At 29.8% G+C, this 15373-nt stretch overlaps 6 protein-coding genes across 6 annotated transcripts; 3 read left to right on the forward strand and 3 right to left on the reverse strand.

Annotated features, from left to right (window-relative positions):
- Positions 1 to 322: 322 nt before the first annotated feature.
- T551_00840 (uncharacterized protein) lies at positions 323 to 6563 on the reverse strand (the record flags this gene model as incomplete). Its single annotated transcript, XM_018373104.1, has 18 exons — positions 323 to 696; positions 742 to 812; positions 855 to 1045; positions 1090 to 1553; positions 1595 to 1820; positions 1865 to 2014; positions 2060 to 2401; positions 2444 to 2896; positions 2942 to 3147; positions 3189 to 3243; positions 3288 to 3347; positions 3396 to 4999; positions 5039 to 5178; positions 5219 to 5273; positions 5318 to 6110; positions 6156 to 6323; positions 6370 to 6496; positions 6541 to 6563. The coding sequence occupies 18 exons, from the start codon at positions 6561 to 6563 to the stop codon at positions 323 to 325; spliced, it is 5502 nt and encodes a 1833-aa protein (XP_018230850.1).
- A 638-nt stretch (positions 6564 to 7201) lies between these two features.
- On the reverse strand, positions 7202 to 7558 carry T551_00841 (uncharacterized protein; the record flags this gene model as incomplete). The annotated part of the gene is made up of 1 exon (XM_018373105.1): positions 7202 to 7558. One exon carries the CDS (start codon positions 7556 to 7558, stop codon positions 7202 to 7204), a length of 357 nt encoding a protein of 118 aa, XP_018230851.1.
- A 21-nt stretch (positions 7559 to 7579) lies between these two features.
- On the forward strand, positions 7580 to 7861 carry T551_00842 (uncharacterized protein; the record flags this gene model as incomplete). Its single annotated transcript, XM_018373106.1, is given in 3 exon segments — positions 7580 to 7729; positions 7743 to 7807; positions 7846 to 7861. 3 exon segments carry the CDS (start codon positions 7580 to 7582, stop codon positions 7859 to 7861), a joined length of 231 nt encoding a protein of 76 aa, XP_018230852.1.
- Positions 7862 to 8434: 573 nt separating this feature from the next.
- Positions 8435 to 10285, forward strand: T551_00843 (DNA-directed DNA polymerase delta subunit POL31; the record flags this gene model as incomplete). Its single annotated transcript, XM_018373107.1, has 10 exons — positions 8435 to 8469; positions 8549 to 8626; positions 8681 to 8921; positions 8963 to 9197; positions 9243 to 9364; positions 9408 to 9500; positions 9547 to 9782; positions 9828 to 9955; positions 10003 to 10104; positions 10152 to 10285. 10 exons carry the CDS (start codon positions 8435 to 8437, stop codon positions 10283 to 10285), a joined length of 1404 nt encoding a protein of 467 aa, XP_018230853.1.
- A 56-nt stretch (positions 10286 to 10341) lies between these two features.
- Positions 10342 to 12255, reverse strand: T551_00844 (methionine-tRNA ligase; the record flags this gene model as incomplete). Its single annotated transcript, XM_018373108.1, has 6 exons — positions 10342 to 10874; positions 10920 to 11131; positions 11178 to 11539; positions 11586 to 11900; positions 11926 to 12041; positions 12093 to 12255. The coding sequence occupies 6 exons, from the start codon at positions 12253 to 12255 to the stop codon at positions 10342 to 10344; spliced, it is 1701 nt and encodes a 566-aa protein (XP_018230854.1).
- Positions 12256 to 12323: 68 nt separating this feature from the next.
- On the forward strand, positions 12324 to 14282 carry T551_00845 (mRNA splicing protein SAD1; the record flags this gene model as incomplete). The annotated part of the gene is made up of 6 exons (XM_018373109.1): positions 12324 to 12566; positions 12610 to 12712; positions 12752 to 12985; positions 13031 to 13156; positions 13212 to 13875; positions 14030 to 14282. The coding sequence occupies 6 exons, from the start codon at positions 12324 to 12326 to the stop codon at positions 14280 to 14282; spliced, it is 1623 nt and encodes a 540-aa protein (XP_018230855.1).
- Positions 14283 to 15373: the final 1091 nt, after the last annotated feature.

Here is a 15373-nt window from a genome sequence, read left to right on the forward strand (position 1 = left end):
AATCATATTTTATACTATATTGTGTTTAAAATTTAAGTACTAATTCATAACTTAATGCATAAATCATATATGAATAAAAAAATAAAATATAAATAAAAATTACAAAAAGTTTTGATTTATAAAATATCATTTTTTCCTCAATATCGCAATTTCATATTATATTTTAACTATCAAAAAAACATATTTATAATTTTTAATAAATAATTTATAATCAAAAATAAAACCATTATTTGTAAAAATCAAGTTTATATAATCAATATGCTAAATATATCAATAAAAATTACACTAATTTCTAATATTCATAAGTATAAAAACAATGTCTTTAAAAATTAATATGTTCTAATTCAGTTTTAATCATTGGTGATACTTCTGTTGACTTAAGTTCATTAAAATCAACAGAAATCTTAGATTTTAATTTAGGATCATCGTAATTTTTCAACGATTGTATAAATATTTTTGCAGCTTTCATAGCTTCACTACGTACACTTTCATAGCTTTTGTTACTAAGAGTGTGATAAATTACATTCCAATTATCTAATAAAACATTAGTATTCTTCAACTGGTCGAATAAATGGATGTCTAAGAAATTTTTCTTAAAAATTTTCTGAATAGATTGACATATTACTATTTGTATATTCCATGTTGCTAATTGAATATTTTCCTTCCAAATTCTTACTAATTCTAAGTAATGAACATCTATAAATAATAATTATTAAAAATAACAAGAACTCATTCAAATACATATTCTATCGCTTTTTGAATTAAAGGCATTTGCGATTATTTTTAACGCATATTCACGAAGAATTAATCCCCTAAGTAAAATAAGAAAGTGTTTATTATAAAAAAATTCTCACATAGGTTTTGAAATTTCATTATCTTCACATGTTTGTATTTTTTCTGAATCATTAGATATAAACTTTTCTATAATTAAATAAATATTTTCAAAACTTTCAAAATTTGAATAAGATTCAATAAATCTATTAAAATTATGTAAAACATGTCGCTTGTAATTAATATCATTTCTTTTTATTTCACGATTCAAAATCTATCAGTTATTAATATAAAAATTATATCAAAAAATATCAATACATTAAATGTTTCTTGAATTAAATTTTCCTTATCCAATAAATAACTCTCATTATGAAAAAGTAAAGTAATAAACGCATCAAGAACTGTTTCTTTACCTTTCCAAAACTTCCCTCGAAGAATATCTATAAGAAGTGGAATAAATTTATTTAAATATTTATCCATTCGAGAAACTTTAATAACTTGAATTAAAGCAGTTGCTGATATTTTTTTTGATCTCCAATAATTATTTTCTAAACCAACAACTATATAATCGAGTATTTCTTCCAGATAAAGATTTATAGAACTACTATTTCCAGTATTTTCATTCCAAGTTTCATTAAACAAAAAACGAACACTTTCAAACAAATCATGTTTACCCAAAAATACAACTGGAAGAAACACAGAAAATAATGCTACAAATTTTTCATTTGCATAAGTGGACATATGTTTATATACGGAAGCAATAGTTATTAATTTTTTTTCATCTTAAAAAATTAATATTAGATTAAAAATCTATTTAATATACCTTCTTCTTCAAAATACATTTTTTTCAAACTCGAATCTAAAAATACTAAATCTTTATCCAATGCGATACGAGCTATATATCCTAAGGAAGTAGAAAAAGATATTCTTACTGTATAATTTCTATCAAAGAGACATGCGTAAAAAGTCTTAAATATGTCAGTTGCATATGAAGAAACACAGTCCCTTTTTTTCAAAATAATGCTTATAATAAGCTTGGAACACGCAAGCTACAATTCTTTATAATACATTCATATTAAGGAAAATAAAATACCTTAGTGGAAAGACCAACTGCTTTTAACGTGTTATTAAGAATAATACTCATAGTCTCTTGAACTACATCATCATCAAGTTGATCTATACAGTATTCAATAGCGCTAAGTATTGGTGATACTCTAAGTAAAGAGACTCTTGAATCATCTAGCTTTAAAAATTTTAATAAACAAAATTTTATAAAATATTCACTTACTTGTTCCTGTGTTATATCATATTTATCTACGTTTAATTCCAAATAATTCATAACTTGTGGTTCTAATTCGGTAAGAAAATTTAATAAATTATCAACAAGTTCAGAAATAAAATATTTCAAAGAAGATTTTCCTACATTACATATTTTTATCAAAATATCTAAAGAATATATTTTAACTTCTTCTGCATCCGAATGTACACTCTTTAAAAAAATAGGAATACTTTTTTCCAAAATATTTTTTTTTTTAATTTCATTATTATCTTTAGATTCAATATTTTTTACAATAAAAGATGAAATAGAACGACATAAAATAGATGCAGATGATCGTACAGTTTCTTTTACCTAATAATAATTAATAACAAAAATTTAAAAGCCTAATATTACATCATCAACCCTACGTAAACTCATTGTTATTATATCATCTAAATAAGGTTCTATATTTTCAAATGTTTGAGTTTGAAAAATATCTACAAATGCATTGCAACTTGCTTCACGAATATACCAAGATTGATCACTAATGCCTTTTAATAACCTTTTTATAATGTCCGTATAAAATTGCACAATTTTTTCTGAATCAACAAAAACCTTAAATATACTTTCCATTGTTTTTCTTATATTCGACACTGGATGAAATTTATACAAAAATAAACATGATACTAATTTCTTGGAAAGCTCTGGATCATTTTCTACAATATTAGCATTAAAATTTCCCAAAATAATTTCATTAATGCTAAAAGCAACTCCTTTTTTACTTTGCCAAATAGCAGAACTTGATGCAATATTGAGAAACTGATAAATTAATTCAGGATTTCCGACCTCTGTTGCTAATTTACAAACCTATTACAAATTAAAAAATATTAAGAAATAGATATACTAAAATACATCTCCGTATGTTGAAATTGGATTATTATCTCCACTATGAATTTCGTAATCAAATAACTCTGTTTCAGACGAAATAGTCCTTTTATAATTCTTTCCATCCGTTATTAAGCATGAAACTAAATTATGAACTAAATTAGATTTTATTTCTTCTGAACATTTTTCATAAAGCAATTTCAATCCTTTTGATGCAGATTCTTGAATAAAACCTAAAAAGTATTAATCAATGTCAATAATAATAGAAACTTACTGTCTTTATTTGATAACAACATTATAAAGGCATTCTGTATATTTAAAATATTAGCCTTAATCCTTTTTTAGTAGAATTCATAAAATATAAAAAAATTACTTGAATACTTGAAGATTTACCACAATACTGAACTAAAGACAAAAGCCATATTACAGATGCCTAGCAAATATTAAATACAAATTAATAAATAATAATAACTTCTTATACTTTTTTTAAAGAAAGCTTTGTGCTTGTTATATATTCTTTAAGTATTTTTTTTAAAATAAAATCGACATATTCCAACCTAGAAGTTTCTGGAATATAGGAAATAGACATATCAAGAAATTTATGTAAATACGTAGATTTCCATCCAGCTGCAATACAAGAAAGGGCTTCACCATCAGCAAAATATAAATAATCTTCACGTTCATGATTTTCAAATATAGAATTTAAGACAAAACCAATTTTAAAATCTTCAGGATTCATAATAACTGAAATTTTCCCTAATGTAGTGATTATAATTTCCTGAAGCGCAGTGTCTAGTTTAATTTTTTTGTACATATCAAGAATTATCATTACCAATGAACTAAATTTCTGTTCATTCAAAATTTTAAAATCTGAAAAAACATTAAAAATACTCAACTCTCCAAATGCTATAAGAGCACATTTCTTTTCAAGGTTATTATCAGATGATATTTTTTCAATAATGAAATCATAACATTCATTAAGTAAATCAGAGTCAATTCTAATTAAACGATTTCTACACTTCAAACGACTTAATAAATATCCCAAAGACAATAAAGATGCATGTTTTGACACAATTTGTTGATTATTTTGGAACGTCTGATCATCAATAAAATGTGTTAATAATTCTATAACTTTTTCAATAGATATATTAGGATGGCTACCAACAATTCCTAGAACACGAAATATATCATATTCGATGTCTTTGAACGATAATACAATATTTTCAAGTAAATCAATTTTATCAGTCAACATTATTGTTAAATCCGGTGACCCAAGTGAAAGTAACTCAAGAATATTATATGCAAATTCTGAAGGAATTTCAAAAAAATTCATAATAAGATATCGAAAATAATTAGTCAAATACTTTTTAAATTTACTATTTTCATTCCACAATACGTCAAAGCCTTTTTTATACGCAGTTCTAAACTTGTCATTGGTGCTAATAGCAATGTCAAGCTGTTCTTCCCATGCTCTACTTAAAGGAATCCCATTCCGAATACTTTCATCAAATCTCAAAAGATTCATGATTAATGTTTGTCGAATAAATTTTATCATGTAATTTTTAATAGTAGGTGCTTGCATTTGAAAACGTTGGCTAAAAAAATTATCTCCTTTATTATTAAGTTTTTGATTCTCTAATATTTCAATCAAATCTTCAAAAATAGGAAAAAAGAACGGATTATGATTATTTTTTGAAAAAACAATATTTGAAGTTTGTTTCATACTTTTCATTTGATTAACTACTAAAAACCAGTACGGATTTAATCCTTTTTTTGCTTCTTCTATAACTTCAGGCTTACAATTTTCTCTTAAACAGAGTAAACACAACATTCTTGCTTTGCTTTCATGAAAAGGAAAGACTGTTAAGCAATAACGAAGTGCAGAAAAATGTATATCTATATGATCAGAAACAATAATTTCAAATAGTAATGAATTTAATTCATCTAACAATCTTCCTTGAATATTTTGAAAATGAGGCATTATTAAGGAAAGCGATTGTTCTATAGAAAATCTAACCAATTTCGTTTCTTTTTTAAGAGAATCAAACAAAAGTTTTAAAATAGGAATCTCCATATTCTCCATTCCTATAAAATATTAATAACAATAAAAAATATCAATCGAACCTCTTTTAGCAATAAGTCCAAGAGACGTAAACAAATGCTCTCTATAAATTTCACTTTTACTGTCGCTATTCTGAATATAAGTCAATAGTAAATTCAAAATAGACAAAGAAACTGATTTTAGTGATTCATCACTTGACATTCTATAAAATTAAAAACTTGTCTTTTATTTTAACAATATACCTTGCAATCCAATGAATAAAAGTAACTGTTGCTTCTCCCAGTTTTTGCATATTACCTAATATTATTAAATATTTGTATGCTCATTTCAAAACACAATACTTTGTAAGCCATAACTTAATAATCTAGGTATATTTTCCATGTTTTTAATAGCATGTCGACTTTTTGATAAAAGATTTATAAAATATATATAAATCTGAGAAGAAACAGGATCTCTATGCATTGTTTCTAACCCTTCATTATTCCCGAGTAAAAGTTCATATATATTCTCAATAATTTTTTCATTTTCTAAATCAATAATAGGCAACTTTTTAAGACAAGCATTAGCAATAAGACTAATGTTATCATCAGGATCAAACTTAAAAATACTAAGTGTAGTAAATTTTTGATCTAATGAAAAATAATTTGTGGAAAGAAACCAAATAGTCCCTATTTTTATTTTAGTGAGTGAATCTATAGTAAATGTATCATTTCCTTTAAAAGTTAAAAGTCTCAAAGAATCAAAAGATAAACCGGGACATGTTTTCTTCAAAACAGAAATTTGCAAAGAAAAATTAGTATCATTAGACAAATTAGTTTTATCAAAATGATTAGAAAATGAAAACTCCTGAATCTTTGCTTGAGGCATTTTTTTTAATAAAGAATGAAAGTATGATAATGAAAATAGCGCCAAATCCCTAAATATTTTTGCTAAAAATGAAAAATCTTCAAAAGAAGTCTCAGAATCAAAAATCGATTTTATAGAATCATCTTTTTCAAATTGTGAAATCGAATCTTCATTAGAAGAACCATATATTTCTAAAATATGAAAAATTAAGTATATAAATCTTTTTTTATGCTCAATAGGATGCCCTGAAAGCCCTAATATTAACTTAGGTAACAACTTTTTTTTTTCCTAAATAATTTTAAAAATACAAAATTCTAATTATTTTTTACCCACTTCCTCATTTAGCCTAAAAAAAGCCATATCTAAAAATAAAAGAGTAAAACTCTTTGTAGAGTTTCCAACATCTTTAGAGAAAAATTGCTCTAATAATGCATCTATTGGAAACTTTATATTTTCATTTGATTTCGTTTGTATACGAATATGACCACAGATTTGAACTACCTAGTTAAATGAGTTCTAACATTCAAAATTTCATTAATTAAAATACTTTTTTTCTCACAATATCATGTGGACTTGCTAATTTTAAAAGCATAGGACATAAATAAGTCTTTAAAGTATTTTCTAGCTTAATATCTGTATCAGCTAAAGCTAAATGAAATTCAACGCCACTGAGTCTATTTCTATTAGCTTTTTTTTAAAAAAAGAAACTAAAAACAACAATTTTAATTCTTTATCCGCCATAAAATTGAATAATAAGTTTTATAAAAGTCGAAAAATAATAATCTTGTTTATAATATCAATAAAATTATTAAACAAAAAAAACGCATTAAATGTCTATATCAAATTAATTTATATTTCTTCCAAAGATTTCTAAAACAATATCTTTAGCACTTTTAATTTTTAATACTAATTAAGATAAAAGTATTGAATATTAACAATTTTTGATGGCCTTTTTTGCACTGATATTAATTTATATGAAAAAATATAAAAAAACAGATTGTCCAAAATAATCAAGAGTCTAATAAGAAAGAATAAAAATATTATCAAAGCATTATTAGAAAAAAATAAATCCTGAAAGTATCGTTTTTAAAGCTCTAATTCTTCGAAACATTCTAGACAGCAAAAAATCTAAAACTACACACTCAACCGAATGTTTACAACTATTAGGACAGCTACTATACAGTGCTAAGGGAAATAGAAAATCTACTTTATTCTGGAAACGATCAAGACAAAATACAAAAATCTTGAAAACAGAAATGGATTTTTATAGAACAAAAAAAAGATATTTTAGTCAAGAGATACGTATTTTATGATTCCATGTCTCAAACAAAAATGATCAAAATGACTTAAGAGCAAATACCCTCAAAATTTAAATCCGCTCAAAACACCAAAGATGCAATAAATGCCACTGCTGCAAATACCAAAGAACCCAAAGAAATCATTGTACGGACAGAACCACCTGGCTGTGTAGTAACATTTGCATTCAAATCAGCCAACTTAGTCGAGTTCGTCCCAGCTTTCGCTAAATCAGTACTATTTGTTCCATTTTTAAAAAGAACCGTAGAATCTGATATATTTTTAGTCTCTTCTTCGTGAACCTTATCTATACTATTTAGCAAACTTAATTTTATATTTTCATACATACTCAGATATGCTCCACCATAAGGTGTTGCCTGGATCATAACAAAAAACATGGCAATAGTCATAAAAATGCTTATAATACGAAAGTGTATCATGTTAAGCCTCTAATCAAAAATATGGTAATACTTATGTTTATGCCTCTTTGTTTATTTAATAAAAATTATGAAGATAAAGTGGGCTGGGGGGCCTTTTTATATCTTTTTGAGAATGTTTTATGCGTTGACCTTAAACATACCAAAAAAGTTGTGGCGCATAACTTAAGATATGTAAACATTGTAGAAAATTACTTTTTTAAGTCAAAATATTCAAACAACAATAAATTCTCGTAATTTGATTGGAAGTTGGTATTTCTCTGGAATGTTTTGTTAAATGATTAAACAAGGATATCCCTTCTTTGAATCCTTGTATAAAAAAGACGCTTTCCCTTTTTTGGGGAATTATCGATAAGACTTCGTTATAAAAACAATTCAATACTTTAAACCAACACATATATAACACCTAAGTTGCCCACAATCTTGATTTATATACATAATATACACAAATATGCACTTTAGATTATATATATAGCATATTTTATAGTAAATTTTCAAATTAAACAATCAAAATTATAAGAATTTAAAAATATAAATATACTTTTCAATCTGAGAATCAAATCCGTTAATAAATATATAATGTGATGCATTTAAAATCAAAAGAATAATCTTTAAGCATATATAAAACAAAAAATACTCGTATTTACAAGTAACGAAAGTCATGTGATGATAAGCATCAATATGTTACCTAGGCAACAGTGGACACAGTTCGGGAGAAAGTGGATTCAAGATTAAAATCGAATCTATAGTTGTAATTGGATATACAGTTTAAGAATTAAGTCATAAAAAAATTAAAAACAAGTATCTAATGAGAAGAATACGTATTACTTTGTAAAATAATTGAAAAACACGACAAATAGCGTCAAATGCATATATAAAATGGATTCTGAAGATATTGGCCTTTATAGATCAAAGTACGTTTTTTAAAAGAATATTTCCCGTCAATAGATGGGCTATAATTATTAACAAGTATTTTTAGCTAATAAAATTTAGTAATTTGGAAAAAGAAAAACCATTTCTTGTGCGTGAAAATGTAGCATTTTCCGTTCTTCATGAAGAAGATTATGTTTTGTAAGAAACTTTTCAATATATATAATTTTTAAGTAATGGTTTACCTAATAACAGAAAAAAACGCACATATCAACAACAATATGCAAATATGTATTTTCTACGTCTTGTTCATATTAGACCGAAGATTGTTCATCAAGCACAACAAAATTGGGGAGATATGGTTATTAAAGACTGGAAGGTTAAACGTGCAAGTCGTTTATTAGATATTGTTCATGGAGAAATATGTTGGATTGTTGGGACGGTTTACGTTGATGCACCTCTAAAACCTAATATTTTAGATGATATTAAAAAAGATGTAAACTTTGACCATTTTTTCTTCATATTGATCTTGTCTAGTATTGGATGGTTGGACCTAAAAATGAAAAATATATTGATTCTACAAATAGCAATGTAATATTAGAAGACGAATATGGAAGGATTCGTCTTGTAGGGTCAAAAATATTACAAGAATTTTTAGTTACAGGCTGTGTTATTGGCGCTTTAGGATTTGAAATTCAAAATGGAAATTTTGAAGTTATTGATCTTTGTTTTCCTGAATTACCTAATCAAATTTCTTTACCAAATAGAAATAGTATGTTTTTTTATTTATTATGATTTATATAACCTTTTCATTTAGATACCGACACTCATAAATATGTTGCTTTGGTTTCTGGACTTAATATAACAGATAAAACATCTAACTTATTGCCACTTTTTCTTCTTGCAGAGTATTTAAATGGAGGAATTGGGCATCAAGTGGTACCTCATCTTATTTTTTAGTGCTCATTTAAATTGTTTTTAGGATCGAGTAGCTAGTTCTCAAATAGTTCAATTTATTATTGCCGGAAATTCTATAGCTTTATCAGAAACTGAAAATACATTAACTAATAAAAAAGTAACTAATATATAATTCAATTAATATTAGTAACAATTTTTTTCAGAAACCATTTAATGCCTTTATATATAATTCTAAACCAGCAGAAATGTTCGATATATTTCTCTCAAACATATGTGCTACAACTTCAGTGATACTTATGCCAGGTGAATCCGATCCATCAAATACTTTGTTGCCTCAACAACCAATTCATTTTTCATTTATTCCAAATGCTAAACATTATTATGGATCTACGTTAAAAACTTCTACGAATCCAATGTGGTTAGAAATTGATGGAGTGAAGTATTATATTTTATTAAATCTTTTTTTATTAAATAGCTTTTTTAGATTTCTTGGGTCAAGTGGGCAAACGATTAATGATATATATAAATATACGAATAAACATAATAAACTATCAATTATGGAATACACATTAAGATGGCAGCATTGTGCACCAACTGCTCCTGATACTTTATGTTTGTACAATGTTTTTTTAAAATCATTACCAATTAATTTGTATTAGGGTGCTATCCATTCTTAGAAAAAGATCCTTTTATTTTATCAGAAACACCGCATGTATATTTTGTCGGAAACCAAGAAGAATTTAATACTAAATTTATTGAAGGTTTATATATACAGCAATATCCATTTTTACCACTTAAGTAAAATTAGGGGAAAATGGGCAAATCATACGTTTAATTATGCTTCCAGTATTTAGTAAAACTGACACGATTGTTTTATTAAATCTTTCAACACTTGAATGTGAAGAAGTTAAATTCGGTATTCATGATAAAATAAGTATCTAATATAAACAGTAATATATTATATGTATATGTATATAATTTTTAATTATATTTTATTCTTATAAGCTTTGTAGTTTTGGAAACAGTGGTTTATTTTGTGTATAATGAGTTCGCAGATACATATCATCTGCACCTAACTTGCAAAACTTCAAGTTTCTCCGAGAAACCTCAACATCCAGTTGATCTAATATTTCAGATGCTTTATCAGGAATAAAAGGTTTTAACAAAATACCAGAAATTCGTATAGCATCCAAAGCCCTAAAAAGAATAGGATCAAGTTTAGAAGGATCGTGTTTACATTTCCAAGGCTCAAAATCCTGAAAAAACTTATTAATAGACCTTATAAAGTCAAAGATAGCTTCTAAAGCACTATGAACACGAAATGAAACCATATGATTATCAACATTTTCCGCAATAGTATTAAGCTTTATATCAAAATCTTGAAAAAAAGTATTTTCATTTGTATGTTTTTTTGCATAAAGTAAAGCACGATTTAAATTAAAATGAGGCGAAAGAATTCGTAATAAAAGATTTCCAAGCTGTCCCCTAAGATCCACATCATAATTCTTTATAACGTCAGATGAATCATAGTCTTAGTAATATTAAAAAACAATAGAATAAAAAATATACACCTCACCTCGATCATTATCAAGTCTTCCATATTTTATAAGGAAATATCTTAAAGTGTCAACAGTGAATTTTTGAATTTCAACAAAAGGATCAACGATATTCCCAAGCGACTTAGACATTTTAATGTTATTCATTGTCCAATGTGAATGAGACACGATTTGACAAGGAAGAGGCAACTTTGCAGCAATTAAAAGTGCTGGCCATAAGATACAATGAAACCTATTTAAAAATAAAAATTATATGTAGAAAAAATAAAAAAACTTACCGAAAAATATCTTTTCCAATCAAATGAACATCAGCAGGCCATTCTCCAAACGTTGAATTATTCCATGGATATCCAGCATTTGTTATATAACTTAGCAAGGCATCAAACCATACATATATGGTATGTGAATCGTCACCAGGTACAGAAATACCCCATGAATAGCGAGAGCTCGGTCTAGATATACTTATATCACTTAATCCCTCAGAAATTGTTTTATATAGAAAATCTTGCACTGAACTTGGGATAATAAAAGTAGGATTCTTTTCATAATGATCCAAAAGATGGTCTTTGAAAATTGATAATCGAAAATGATAATTATTTTCAGATACCCATTCGACATTAGCACCTGTTTCAATTGAAATCTAAGCCAAATTAGAAACAAATGTACCAAAATCATAAACTATTTACGGTAGAAATAGTACCATCTTCCGGATTTTGTACATTTTTTACAGCACTTGAGGGATAAAAGGTTTCATCACGAACAGAGTACCATCCTTCATGTTTACTCTGATAAATATATCCTTTATCCTCCAGAACCCTCCAAAAGTGGCAAACTCCTTGACGATGCTTGAGACTTGTTGTACGCGTAAAATCTTTATAACTAATATTTGCTAATTTAGCCAAGCTTTTAAAACGTTGAGACGCTTTTTCACAGAATAAAAACGGATCTAAGCCGGACTTTATAGCCGCTTTCTGAATCTGAAGAGTTTTTGGCATGCATTCCTAAAGTTTTTAACAAAATACGCACTTTAATTCCATGCTCATCAGTCCCAATTCTTAAAATAGTTTGACAATCTTTAAGTTGTTGATATCTCTGGATTACATCCGCCAAAACAAGTGTATACAGATGACCAATATGAGGATCTAAATTGAAATAAAAACGGTATAAAAAGCATGCTTATGATGCATTTTTACCTGAATTGATATAAAAAATAGGTGTCGTAATATAATATGGTTTTTTTGATTGATAACTATTTTTTCTGAAAAAAAGAAAAAAACCAGGTGATCTAAACACAGAAATCATATGAGATGGTTCAAAAAAAGGTCTTTTTGTTTTTATTTTATTGATAAATAACATTTTTAAGTTTTTTTATTATTTTTGAGGTTAAATATTTTTGAAAATCGTTAGACTCAAATATTTTAGAAATGTCAAAAAGAAAACATTCAGATGAATCTAGTACATCAATTCATGAAAACGAACCTACATCTCGTGTTTTACATACAAAAAATGAGAACTCTTTTTCTCCTGAAAAAAATGGTGATTTCAAGGCCAAAAAAGAGAAATTACAAAATACAGATGATCTGGAAAAAATAAACGATAATATAAAGCTAGAAAAGAATGAAATAGAGCCACAATCCATGCCACCATTAGATATGTATCTTGATACAGTAATTTATATAGATATTTAAAGTTTTTTTCTAAAAATAAAAGGTAGATAGAACACGTTTGGACTTTGATTTTGAAAAACTATGCTCTATTTCACTCTCGAATCTTAATGTCTATGCATGTCTTATTTGTGGAAAGTACTTCCAAGGTCTTTTTCTTTTTTTCTGCTCTTTACTTAACGAACTAGGCCGTGGAAGATCTTCTTATGCATATTTTCATAGTTTAGACGAAGCACACCATGTTTACATCAATCTTCATAGCCTTAAAATATACGTGCTTCCGGAGTCATATGAAGTACGTACAAATGCACTCGACGATATCAAGTATGTTCTCAATCCAACCTATACAAAAGAACAAGTAATGGCCATGGATACAAACACAGAACCATCATACGATTTGGATAATAAGAAATATTTCCCAGGTAGGCCACCATGTCTATCAGTTGCCACAATATATAAAGAGACAGGATTCGTAGGGCTTAATAATATCAAACAAAACAACTATCTCAATTGTGTGATTCAAGCACTATCACATGTAACACCATTTAGAAATTATTTTATTTTGGAAAACTTTACTGGAAAGAGTGAACTAGGTACACAGTAAATGTATATATATCTGTATATATTGATGCTAAAACATTGGAAAAGTTCAGAGACTGAGTATTCTTATACGGAAGATATGGAACGCCAAAGCATTTCGAGGACATGTGTCTCCCCATGAGCTACTCCAAGAAGTGTCTTCTGCTTCTGGAAAACAATTCAGACTGACCGAGCAAAGCGATCCGCTTGAATTCCTATCATGGCTTCTAAACACTGTTCACTGTGATCTTGGTGGATCCAAGACAAAACCAGAGTCCAGTGTAATCCACAAGATATTTCAGGGAAAAGTACGAATCCAAAGCCAGCAGATCATTGCTAGATCAGATGCAAACGATGCTGACCGGCTACGTTTCGAAGTGGGCAGAGAAATCAAGGAAAATGTGTCACCGTTTCTATTCCTAACACTGGATCTGCCACTCCCGCCTCTGCTGCAAGACGAGTTTGAAGACAACATCATTCCCCAGGCATGCATATTGTCTGGACTATTTTTTTCACCATTTAACCAAAGCACAGGTTGCATTGTCCACACTTCTTGCAAAATACGACGGTGTTACATCTCAAGAGCTGTCGGGCCAAAGAAAACGCTACAAGATCACAGCTTTGCCCCCTTTCTTGATCTTCCACATCAAACGGTTCACCAGAAACAACTGGAGAGACGAAAAAAACCCCACTATCGTCAATTTCCCCGTCAAAGACCTGGATATGCGAGGATGTAAGACCTATTTACCGCTCCCCCATGCTTATCTCCCCAGATGTCGATCCGAGCCCTGTATCCAACTCACCTTTGATCTATGATCTCTGTGCAAACATTATCCATGAAACTCTGTCGTCCATTGAAGGCGAAAAACGTGTTTTTCGCACCCAAGTACGCAACAAGTCTACCGATACCTGGTACCAGATCCAGGATCTCTATGTCGAAGAGATACCCAAAGAGATGATCTTTCTCAACGAGAGCTATATTCAGGTGGGTTTTTCTCATTTCTAGCTCCATCCATCCCAACTGCTTTAGATATGGGAGCGCAGATCCCGTCCAAAGCCGCCTCCCAAGACTGCCAGCCACACATCAGCCACACATTAGCTATACATAGACCATCTGGCGGCTATACACGGGATCCATAGGCCCTACATGCAGACCATACCATCCCACAGAGACAGCTGCACCGCTACAGACACACTTTGTGTACACTTTGTGCACATTTTGTGTATACTTTGTGTATATTATCCATATGTATATCCATATATATATCCGTACTATGTTCGTACTATGTCCGTACTATGTATATCCGTATTATATATCTATGTATATCCATATCCATGTATACATCTATATGTGCATCCATATTCATGTGCATCCATATACTGTGTCCATGTCTTGCGTCCGGTCTTCCGTACATATATACAGCCTATACATTGTACCATGCCATGCTGTGCATACAGTGCGCATACAATGCGCATACAGCGCGCATACACTGCATATAACGCATACACAGTACATATACAGTGCATAGAGCGCACTGCACATAGCGCATACACTGCACACATAACGTACATAACGTATACAGCGCACAGTATGTGCATATACCATACGTGTTGTATGCGCACACTACACATACTACACATACTGCGCATACATAGCGCATATACGACGCATACACTGCGCATATAGTCGGCTGAATGCATACGCTGTGCATACACCTGTGTGTATATGCTGTGCATACACAGTGCACGCTGCGTACTACGCCGTGTACGGTCCGTCGACCGCGACCCATAGACTACACGCGCTGCACTCGACACACACGCCGCCTGTCTCCGCCTCTATTCTCGCCACTTCATACACTCCGCCGCACCGACACTCCCGCCGAAGCACTTCTCCCTCTGCACTGAACTCGCTCCACTCTGCCGCCTCGTGTATGCTGTGTGTGCATATGCGCGCTCTGTGCTCCGCCGCCAACACTCTGTACGCGGTGCGCACCGCGTCAATGCTCTGCGCACTCTCTGCGCTGTGCACCCGCCTGTCAGGGTGATGCGCTAGCAGTGCTGCGCGGTAGGCCGCGCGCAGCTGCGTAGGCGTGCACTGCGCAACGCCGAGCAGCCGCCGCGCTTCATCTGCGTTCATCGTCGCGGATGCGCGGGACCATCTCCGCCTGCGCAGCACCGTTTGTGCGCTGCACAGTGGTGCCGCACTGCGCAACAGGCGATGGCACAGCAAC

The sequence above is a fragment of the Pneumocystis jirovecii genome, assembly GCF_001477535.1.
Source record: "Pneumocystis jirovecii RU7 chromosome Unknown supercont1.3, whole genome shotgun sequence".
Taxonomy (NCBI): Eukaryota; Fungi; Ascomycota; class Pneumocystomycetes; order Pneumocystales; family Pneumocystaceae; genus Pneumocystis; species Pneumocystis jirovecii.